The 11,987-nt window shown below is 40.9% G+C and overlaps 1 protein-coding gene across 1 annotated transcript; it reads right to left on the bottom strand.

Annotated features, from left to right (window-relative positions):
* Nucleotides 1-9,470: 9,470 nt before the first annotated feature.
* LOC116193637 lies at nt 9,471-10,496 on the bottom strand. The gene is made up of 4 exons (XM_031522379.1): nt 10,443-10,496; nt 10,257-10,347; nt 10,047-10,159; nt 9,471-9,932 (listed from the first exon to the last, which is right to left on the bottom strand). The coding sequence occupies exons 1-4, from the start codon at nt 10,494-10,496 to the stop codon at nt 9,471-9,473; spliced, it is 720 nt and encodes a 239-aa protein (XP_031378239.1).
* Between the last annotated feature and the right edge of the window lie 1,491 nt (nt 10,497-11,987).

Below are 11,987 nucleotides of genomic sequence, written 5' to 3'. Positions count from 1 at the left end.
GACTTTGTGAACCACCCGGTGTGGGTGACGAATTTAGTGTTTGGGTGATCCAAGAGAGTGTTTCTCTTGAGTTTGGTGATCCAAGGGTTTACCCTTGATGAAAGACATTGTATAACCTTCATTCATAGTGGATCGTTGTTTCGGAGTTGGTCCCGTGGTTTTTCCCCACATCGGGGTTTTCCACGTAAAATTATTGGTGTTCTTTTACTTTACTGCTTGTTGGTTGATTTGATTAGTTCCTATCTCGATTACACTAGTAGGGGAGGAAGATTAATCGTTGCGTTATTGTTTGGTTGAGTACATCCCTTCCCAACAAGTGGTATCAGAGCCTCGGGTTAGAGAAGTTTGAGTTTTTTTGGTGTTTTCGAGATGGAGGAGTCTACAGGATCTATGTTCAAGTTGAATGCAACCAACTACTCTATATGGAAGTCTCGGATGGAGGATCTTCTATTTTGCAGGGATTTGTACGATCCCATTGAAGGGGATTCCGCGAAACCCAAAGATAAGGATGACAAGGCTTGGGAACGCACAAATCGGAAGACTATTGGTTTGATTCGGCAGTGGATAGACAATAGTATTTATCATCATGTTGCTCAGGAGACAAATGCGAAAGTTTTGTGGGATAAATTGACAAATCTCTATACGAGGAAGACACCGCAAAATAAGGCATTCCTCGTGAAGAAGCTGGTTCATCTTCGTTACCATGATGGAGGTGATATGGCTGTGCACATGAGTAATTTCCAAGATATTATTAACCAGTTGACGAACCTGGAGATAATATTACCCGATGAGTTGCAGGCTTGTCTACTTTTAGGGACTCTACCGGATAATTGGGACACACTTGTGGTTGCATTAAGCAATTCTGCGCCAAACGGGAATCTATCTTTGGCTACGGTGACAGACAGTTTATTTAATGAGGAGACTAGAAGGAAAGGCTCGGGGATTTCCATTCAGTCTGAAGCTTTGGTTACTGAACAACGGGGGAGAAGTCAAAGCAGAAATTTCTCTTCCAAGCATAGTAACTCACGTGGCAAATCGAGGGGTAGATCAAAGTCGAAGACGAGGAAAGTGGTCATTTGCTATCACTGTGGAAAAGAGGGACATTACAAAAGGGAGTGTAGAACTTTGAAGAAAAATCAGAATGGCAACGGTGAGAGCAAGAAGGAAGAAGGCACTACAGCAGTGGCATCTGATGGAGAGACTTACATCATTTGTGATGAAGCCTATGTGAATTTCACTTGTCAGGACTCTACCTGGGTTGCAGATACAGGTGCCTCGTTTCATGTCACTCCTCATCGGGATTTCTTCGTATCTTACACTACCGGGGATTATGGTTATGTGAGGATGGGGAATGGACAGTCATGCAAGATTGTCGGTATTGGTGATGTCTGTCTAGAGACCGAGCTTGGCTGCAAGTTGCTTCTAAAAAAGGTGAGGCATGTTCCAGAAATTCGCCTTAACCTAATCTCGACGGGTCAGCTTGACGATGAAGGCTACAGTAACGAATTTAGCAATGGGAGATGGAAGCTCTCCAAGGGTTTGTTGATTGTGGCACGAGGTCAGAAGACCGACACTCTCTACAGGTTGCGTGCCAGACACAACTCCGGTCAAATTAATGTTGTTGAGGATTATCCTATCGAGCTATGGCACAGGAGACTTGGGCATATCAGCGAGAAAGGTATTCAAATTCTTGCTAGAAAGCAGTCTTTGCCCGTTAAAGGTATGTACTTGAGCACTTGTGATCACTGTTTAGCTGGTAAGCAGAGGAGAGTGTCTTTTGTTAGAAGTCGTCTCTCTAGATGCGATCATATACTTGATCTTGTGCATACTGATGTTTGTTTCATGTCGGATAGATCTCTTGGTGGTGCTCTCTATTTTGTGACTTTTATAGATGATCATTCTAGGAAGGTTTGAGCTTACCCTATGAGAACTAAAGATCAAGTGACTGAGATTTTCAAGAACTTCCATGTAGCAGTGGAAAGAGAAACGGGCATGAAGCTGAAATGTGTCAGAGCTGATAATGGTGGTGAGTATAGGGGTCCTTTCGAGAACTATTGCAGGACTCACGGTATCAAACTTAAGAAGACGGTACCGAAGACACCACAGCAGAACGGGCTTGCAGAGAGGATGAATCGCACAATTGTTGAGAGAGTTTGTTGTATGCTTTCTCAGGCGAAACTGTCTAAGTCTTTCTGGGGCGAGGCAATGAGGTCAGCGGTTGATCTTATTAATCTTACACCGTCAGTTGCACTTGATGGAGATGTACCCCAGCAGGTGTGGATCGGCAAGAAAGTATCGTACAAGCATCTCAGAGTCTTCGGGTGCAAGGCATCTGTTCACATTCCTCGAGATGAAAGATCAAAACTCGATGCCAAGGAAAAACAGTGCATCTTCTTGGGTTATGCACATGAAGAGTTCGGGTACAGGTTTTGGGACCCTGATAGGAAGAAGATCATTAGGAGCAGGGATGTTGTGTTCTTTGAGGACCAAACAATCGAGGATTTGCAAAAGTTAAAGAAGGCCAGAGTAGGCAATCCTCACGAGATCTCTATTCCTGTATCGGTTGATGTAGAGCATCCAATGGAAGAGGTACCTGGTGAGTATGAAGAAACCACGACTAGGGGTGAGATTCCTCAGGTAGATGATGATGTGACTACGGATGATACAGGCTCGCAGTTACAGTTAGAGCCTGCAGATCTACCTAGACGATCTGATAGAATAAGACGACCATCTACAAAATATCCGCCTCATGAGTATGTGCTACTGACTGACGGGGGAGAACCTGAGTGCTATGGTGAAGCTGTGGCACATGAGCACAAGGAGCACTGGTTGAAGGCGATGAATGAGGAGATGAACTCCTTGTGTGAAAATCACACGTATGACCTAGTGAAGCTACCGCAAGGTAAGAGAGCATTGAAGAACAAATGGGTCTACAGGTTGAAGACAGAGAACTCGCGACCTCGATACAAAGCTCGACTGGTAGTGAAAGGTTTCAACCAGAAGAAAGGAGTTGACTTCGAGGAGATCTTCTCGCCCGTTGTCAAGATGTCATCGATCCGAGTTGTTCTCGCACTGGCAGCTAGTCTGAATTTGGAGATCGAGCAGCTCGATGTAAAAACAGCTTTCCTGCATGGTGACTTGGAGGAAGAAATATATATGGAGTAGCCTGAAGGATTCCAAGTTAAAGGTAAGGAGCATTTGGTGTGCAGGCTGAGGAAGAGCTTGTCTGGGCTTAAGCAAGCACCTCGGCAGTGGTACAAAAAGTTTGACTCTTTCATGTTGAGCCATGGCTACACACGGACAACTTCAGATCATTGTGTGTTCGTGAAACAATTCTTGGATGGTGATTTTATCATTTTACTGTTATATGTGGATGATATGTTGCTTGTCGGTCATGATATGAGCAAGATTGCAGAGTTGAAGAAAGAGCTCAGTAAGTCCTTTGCCATGAAGGATTTGGGACCGGCAAAGCAGATCCTTGGGATGCATATTTCTCGTGACAGATCAAGTGGAAAACTTTGGCTTTCTCAAGAGAAGTACATCGAGAAGATTTTGGATCGGTTCAACATGGGTAATACTAAACCAGTTTCATCACCACTTGCTTCTCATTTCAAATTTAGCTCGAAGCAATGTCCTACAAGTGAGAAGGAGAAAAAAGAGATGAAGAAAGTCCCTTACTCATCAGCTGTAGGGAGTTTGATGTATGCCATGGTTTGTACAAGACCAGATATCGCTCATTCTGTTGGTGTGGTTAGTCGTTTTCTCTCCAATCCGGGGAAAGAGCATTGGAATGCAGTTAAGTGGATTCTGAGGTATTTCAGAGGAACATCCAAGGTGTGTTTACACTTTGGCACTGGTAAGCCAGAGTTAGTGGGCTACACGGATGCGGATATGGCAGGAGATATCGATTCCCGGAAATCCACTTCGGGATACTTGATGACTTTTGCAGGAGGAGCTATCTCATGGCAATCAAGGCTTCAAAAGTGCATCGCTTTGTCTACAACGGAAGCCGAATACATTGCGGTGACCGAAGGTTGTAAGGAGATGTTGTAGTTGCAAAAGTTTTTGCAGGAGTTGAGCTTGAAGCAAGAAAGGTATGTTCTACACTGTGATAGTCAAAGCGCCATTCATCTTTGCAAGAATCCCACTTTCCATTCGAGGTCGAAACATATCGATATCAAGTTTCATTGGATTAGAGATGTGTTGGAGTCCAAGCTGGTGAAGTTAGACAAAGTGCACACCGATGAGAATGGAGCTGATATGATGACAAAACCTCTCGCTAGGGAGAAACTTCATGTTTGCCGAAGTATAGCCGGTATGCTTGAAGCCTCCAAATAGTCGGGAGGGGGAGTTTGTTGGGTATCCCTCCAATTTGGAGGAAGTTGGGCTCAAATTGTATTGGGATTTTATCGGGCTTTAATAGGCCCAAAAACCCACTTTTGTTAGGGTTAATTTTCAGCTAAATTAGCTGGGTAAGAGGCGGCAGAATTGAGACAGCAGAACAGTACAGAGAAGCAGTAGAATACAGAGAACATAGAGCTGTTTTTCTGTGCAACCAGAGCTAGATCAACCCTCGATCGGGGCGTCAAACGAACTCCGATTGGGACGAAATTTTGACAGCAGCTTCACAACACGTGGGGCTAAGTTCTGAACGGTCAGAATTCCTATTAGAGCTCTGTAGGTGCTGTTTCAGCTGACTTTGTGAACCACCTGGTGTGGGTGACGAATTTAGTGTTTGGGTGATCCAAGAGAGTGTTTCTCTTGAGTTTGGTGATCCAAGGGTTTACCCTTGATGAAAGACATTGTATAACCTTCATTCATAGTGGATCGTTGATTCGGAGTTGGTCCCGTGATTTTTCCCCACATCGGGGTTTTCCACGTAAAATTATTGGTGTTCTTTTACTTTACTACTTGTTGGTTGATTTGATTAGTTCCTATCTCGATTACACTAGTAGGGGAAGAAGATTAATCGCTGCGTTATTGTTTGGTTGAGTACATCCCTTCCCAACATAAACAAATGCTTACCACTACTTCAATGATGAAGGCATAGTTCATAGCTACTATGCAGCATTTAATTATGGAATATAATTGTAAAATTTTGTCACTGATTGCGGATTATGTAAAGTTTTGAAAGACCACTAAAATTATTCTATAATAATATGTTACCAGTCTTATATTCCAACAACAATTTCAGAGTGGCTAGTTATCTTTGGAATATATCGGTACAACTTTTATGATTACGGATCCGCTTACTAACGGCTTACCATCCATGGTCTTTCATGAGCATGTTGCTCATAAGACTATTATTTGTGAGGATGCAATGGTTTAGTGGGAGTTAATACTTTGATGCTATTTGGTTGTACTAGTACATAATGGGAAATTATGGTTTATACAGAATACAGTTTATGCTATATTCCACTCTGGTTAAGTGTCGTTTAATCTCACTAAGGATTACAGTGGACCAATTGAAAATAGGCATGTTTGGATTACATTGCATGTAATTTCCATGTTGAGCACCCATATTTGATCTATGACATTGGATATATTAATATATGTGATCATTAATGGGTCTAGCCACGATAAATGTGTGGCGAAGATCGCTTTGGTCCTATATTGATATGTCCAATGGACTAGATTTTTTGAGATGTTTATAACAATTAAAGAGTACTCATAAGGTAATTGTTATACATAACTCTTCGGTGAAATATATGTCGGCCCAAGTGGGAGATTGTTGAATTTTCAACGATGTGACCCAACATAACTACTAGTCGTTATGTATTATGGGTTATCCTAATTGTAGCCCCGATCAAGTGATTTGATGAAGTTTAAAATAATGAGCCTTAATGAGTAAAATATGATGCAAACCAAAAAAATAAAAAAACAGAGCCAGTCCAGATATAGCAAAATAATGGATGGAGCCTATTATATATGCAAAAACCATATAATACGTACAATGCACGTCGAGGCATTGTCACCTAGTGTTTCTTTCTCAAGTTTGATGCTTTCTATGTCCAATGCTTAGAAATGTTGAGCTCGAGTAAAGGCAAGCTAGGGTCGGCTCGGGTCGACTCGATCAAATTAGAAATGTTGAGCGCGAGATGAAATCCCAGTTCGAGCTCAATTCGAAATTCAGTCGAGCAACTCGAGCTTGGCTTGTTAAGGATCAATTAGATTCGCAGGAAAAGCTTGACCCAGTATTGCTTAAATGGTATAAAGTATGGGCTTGGGCCACTGATAAGAGGATACATATGTAGTTTTACATAGAAACTCGATCAAGCTCTCGAGCCTGATGGTCAAGTACTGATGAGTTGGTACTCTGATTGCTCAAATAATAAGCTCGACTTGAGCTTGTTTCAGGCTCAGTAAGGCTGGGTCGAGTTCAAATTGCCATGAAGGCGATCCCGAGTTGCTTACAAATTGCATGCTGGCTAATCCAAGACATGAGGGTCAGTGCTTGCAAACAGTCTCCTATTATGACCATACTAAGGTTGCGTTTATTTACAACTTAATTTAATTAAATAAGTGTTTAAAAATTAATTACAAGTTAGTTACATGGAAAAATGAATAGGAGAGAAAGAAAAGATGAAAGATGAAAGATAATGGTCTTATCTATATAATGATTGAGTCAAAACTACTTAATGAGTATGCAAAAAATTTTAACTTAATAAAATAAATCATGTTCCACTTATTGGTGCTCTCAACCCCTTACAAAATATTTTCTCATCCTTATTATTCCTACTCTCTTCCTATACATGTCATTCTTTAACTAACTAAATGCTTAATTTTTAAGCACTTAATATCAAACATAACCAAAGTTACTCAAAACTTTGTCGAATTTCCGAATTTCATATGACCATATCAAAACAGTAAAAACAACGCGGTGAACTGAAATATTTTGGAGTACCTCTAACAGATGTAAAATTGCTCTACATAATTTGATATTTTGAGATCTTCTTCATTTAAATTTTTCATATAAAAATTTTTGGAGTTCCACTAATCGTATGGGTTGTCAATTTCTCCTGAAGGAGCATGTACAACCACGTCAATTATTTATTATATTATGGAGTAGATGATCAATGACACCATTATATTCAATGTGTATTTTGTGGCATGGGGAATGGGTGCAAAAAACACGGCGGAAGTTTTATTGCTCCCTTTAGCATCCCATATTATTTAGCCTAGCTAGGTTAGATGAATATCAATTTATTGTAGCTTCATTATTACCCAAAAAATATTATTATCGTACCTTTATCAATTACTAATTATAAACTAACCATCCCTCTTATGGTACAGCCCCCTCCCAGGAAGGTCTCTGGCTTGCTGCCCCGATATGAGTCCGTTTTTCTCCCCTTAGCGTTCCGGCTGTATGTTGACAATGTAAGACGGGACATTCCCCACAGGAATCTTCGAAAAGCCGTCTCAGCTGGTATAATGATCACTATTTTTTTTTTTTGCTAACTCGGGGTGTCCGGGTTTCGCCCAACTAATCTCCGAGGCTCCGTGAACCCTCGGCGGCACACGAAACGGGTAATCACTCTAAAGGTATTCCGGTGGCTCCAAAGAGTTTCAAACCCGGTATCGGCTAGATACTTATACGTGTGCATCAGATCGCTATATGTGTGCATCAGATCAATCTTATATGTCGTCAGAAATTATCGATTGAAGGTAATTAATTTTAAATTTACGAGGCCGCACAAATCATTCATATCATTATTCCTTCAGCCTGTCTGCTCTGCACACACACAATGTGGGGCTCAAGATATCGCTTCCCTGCGTTGGAGACGATCAAGTACGTACCGTCCATAATGAAGAACAGTTGGGTGCCGGAAAAGCAAAACTATAATAACTGCAAGAAAATTTCTTTCCGCCAGAATAGATTTACTATCACTGCTCAAAATTAGTAGCAAAATTACTGCCATGCTTTTGGCCAAAATTATGGTGTCTGAACTTTTAGCTGAAAAAGCAATCCTCTATTTTATTCTCACATTATTGTTATTATTTAAAACTAGGCTTTAATCAAAATGATATAATGAGAAAGAAAATAGTAAACTTCATGCTGGCAATTGCTCACGTAATTAACGCATATTCATTCTTTTGTTATAATTTAAATTGATATTTTGCCATGCCATTTTGACGCAGTGGAACTAATTGCGATCTGTTGATTCGTGCACGAATACCATACAACAACCTTCTATCACCTGTTGATTCTACGAATACTAGGAAATAAGCATCAAACTTGAATTAAATCCGAGATTGGGGGAAATAACACGGTAGCTCCACAACTTTATTGATAATCCGAGAAATAACTGTCATTAACCCTAGGGTTGTACAAAGATTAAATAGAATTAAAAACGCCTAAATTGCACGAAAAACATAAATTTTTCCTAAAATTGTAAAAACACCATAATAACAATAAAATGCCTATTTGATGCCATAAACAATGGAATTCGGCCTAAATTTCGTAATTTCACGGCCGTGGGCTTGAGTTTTGCTCCGGAGGCCGTTTCCCATGAGACATGATTGTCAGAACCTGTTTTTCTCCATGTACCGACTTGTCGCTTTTTCTACTGCATCATTCTCCCCTGGGTGGAGAGAATTCGCCCTCGAATCGTCATCAGATCATCCGAACTGTCACATGTGTAAGGAATCAGGTGCTTCACATTAAACACATTAGCCGTACGAATGTGATTAGGAAGCTTAAGTCAATAGGCATTCGGATTGATCTTCTCTATGACCTCCACCGGCCCAATCTTCCTTGCTGAAAGCTTGTTGTACTCCCTAGCAGGATATTGATCCTTAGTAAGAATAGCCCACACAAAATCACCCATTACGAATTCCACAGAACGGCGCTTCTTATCCTCAACTTGCTTATACCCGGTGTTAGCTGATGTCAAGTGATCATACATTGCTTGATGGATCTCTCGCAAGCTATCCACAAAATCGGCTGCCTTATCATGAACTTTAGATCGGTTAGGCAAATGAATTAAATCTAGAGGACCATTAGGAACATCTGCATACACAACCTGGAAAGGGCTAAAACCCGTGCTACGATTGACTGCGTGATTATGGGCGAACTCCGCTTGGCACAACTTGAGTTCCTAGCTCTTCACATGCTCCCCCACCAGACTTCGCAGCAAGTTACCTAGGGACCGATTCACGACCTCAGTTTGCCCATCCGTTTGGGGATGATAAGCACTGTTGAATTGCAGTTGTGTATCCACCACCTTCCATAAATTTCGCCAAAAGTGTCTAAGGAATCGGATATCTCGATCAGAAACAATGGACTTCGGTAATCCATGAAGACGATACTCCTCGCGAAAGTACAATTGAGCCACCCGAATAGCATCTGTCGTCTTCTTGCAAGGAATAAAATGCAACATCTTAGAAAATCGATCAACAACAACATAGATGGAATCATTACTACGCTGTGTTCGCGGTAAACCCAGCACAAAATCCATGCTAACATCCTCCTAAGGCTGCGCTGGAACTAGTAACGGCATATACAACCCAGCATTGGTAGCCGTCCCCTTGGACATGTTGTAGACCCGACACCTTTGCATGTACTTCTCTATCTCCTTGTGTATGGTCGGCCAAAAATACAAGCCCTGAACTAATAGTAACGTTCGATCTCGCTCAACATGGCCTTCTCCATGCAACTCCTTAATAATCTTCAAACAAAGGCTGCAATCTGGGATACACAATTGGTTTCCCTTGAACAGAAACCCATCATGCAGCAACAATTCTGATTTCTCTCCAGCACGAACTTTCCCCAAAACATTAGAGAAATAAGGATTAGGCTCAAGCAAATCATGAAGACAGTCAAAACCAGGTACCTCTATACGCAAGCTGACCAAGAAATTGCTCCTACGGCTCAATGCGTCAGCCACTCGATTTGTCACCCCCGACTTGTGCTTCACCACGAAGGTAAAACGCTATAAATAAGCAATCTATGAGGCATGCTGTGGGGACACCTTATCTTGGCGGTGAAGGTGTTTTAACGCCTCCCGATGAAACAAATAATGCCGCCAATGTTTGACTGCTTGTACCACCGCATAGAACTCCACATCATAGGTGTTGTACTTTAACTTAGCCCCAGACAGTTTCTCACTAAAATATGCGACAGGTCTGTTGTTTTGGCTCAAAATTGCTCCAATGCCCACTTTAGAAGCATCACAATGTAACTCAAAGGGTTGAGCAAAATCAAGCACGACTAATATTGGGGCAGTCGTAAGACGCATCTTGATAAGTTAGAATGCCTTCTCCGCTTCCTCCGTCCATACGAACTTTCCACCCTTCATGCAATCTGTCATAGGCACCATAATTGTGCTGAAGTGAGGGATGAAATGCCTATAGAAGGAAGCAAGTCCATGGAAGCTATGAACTTCAGTAAGTGTCATCGGCTGCGGCCATTGTTTCACCACTTCGATCTTGGACTCATGTACCTTCAGTCCTTTGCCGGAGACCACACACCCAAGGAATAAGACCTTCGATGCCATGAATACACACTTCTTAAGGGCAGCTGTGAGACCTGTGAATTTTCTTTTAAAACATGTATACATATATACATACACATATACATACATATATATGTATATTATATATTACATGTTTAGGTGGAAAAAAAAGAAAAAAAAAAGAAAGGAAGGAATGGGCTCCACGTGGACTTAAGACCACCCCCATTTTTCCACCGCCATCTGATTCACTTCATTTGTTTCTTCCTTCTTTATTTTTCATTTGTTTTTCTTTAGTCCTTCGTCGGAGACCACATACCCAAGGAATAAGACCTTCGATGCCATGAATACATACTTCTTAAGGGCAGCTGTGAGACCTGTGAATTTTCTTTTAAAACATGTATACATACACATATACATACATATATATGTATATTATATATTACATGTTTAGGTGGAAAAAAAAGAAAAAAAGAAAGAAAGGAAGGAATGGGCTCCACGTGGACTTAAGACTACCCCCATTTTTTCACCGCCATTTGATTCACTTCATTTGTTTCTTCCTTCTTTATTTTCATTTGTTTTTCTTTCTCTTGCTCTGTTCTATGGGGCTGGAGAATCGAAGAAGAAAACAGAGCAAGAGATAGAAAGGGAGACAGAGAGAGCCGGGGAAAGAAAAAGAGCAAAAACGTGAGCCACCATTCACTTCTTCCTTTTTTTTTTCTAGTTCTGTTCTGCTGCTTTCTTTTTCTTCCATTCTTCTATTCTGTTGCGGGAAGTCAAAGAAGAAACAGAGGTTGGGGGAGATGGAGGGAGTCCATTGGTTTTGAGTTGGATTGAGAGTGAAAGGTTCTTTGAAGGATTAGGAAGAATCGAGAGGAAAATTGGGGCATGGCAGCTGATTGAGTAGGGGAAATGGGGGAGTGCCCGTGAGGAAGAGTTTAAGCTCATAATTGGGTAAAAGTAACTGATATGCTGAGGTACGTGAGATTGATTGCGTTATTTATATTGTTTAAGTTTTGCTTTGCCTATACGCATTTCTTGTGATAAATTGAGATCGTGATTAGGTAAAATATTGGATTGACAAAGTTCAAGGGTGTATTTAGTTACGGTTCTTGAGTCGTAGCCTAGTGAACAGGGGAAGCTAATTATATGGGGTTTATAGTTGGATTCGTTTTTCATTTCGTTGTTCAGTTGTTCTATTAGTTCGTAAAATTTAGAATTTTCTTTTCTTATTTGGTTACCGCTCTGCTAGTAACTGATTCAATGTTGTTTTTGTGATTTATGCTTAAATGGCCAAAGGAGCTTTAAATTGCCTTGTTTTAGGAGCTTGGGTAAATGTTCATTAAAACATATAATTACATATATATTATATATTTTGTGCTATGAGTTGACTTACATACTCGGTTACCATTCTTTTAGAGGAATAGGTAATGTACATATTTGAGGAAGTTGGGACCTAGCTAGCTATGGGAGTTGGTGAGGTAGCTGAAGAATAATGATTGTAATTTGATTTGTATTAGCTATATATATGGTTAG

The sequence above is a fragment of the Punica granatum genome, chromosome 2 (genome assembly GCF_007655135.1).
Source record: "Punica granatum isolate Tunisia-2019 chromosome 2, ASM765513v2, whole genome shotgun sequence".
NCBI classification, from domain to species: Eukaryota; Viridiplantae; Streptophyta; class Magnoliopsida; order Myrtales; family Lythraceae; genus Punica; species Punica granatum.
The sequence above is the reverse complement of the archived record's forward strand: the minus strand, read 5'-3'. Positions and strand labels throughout refer to the sequence as shown.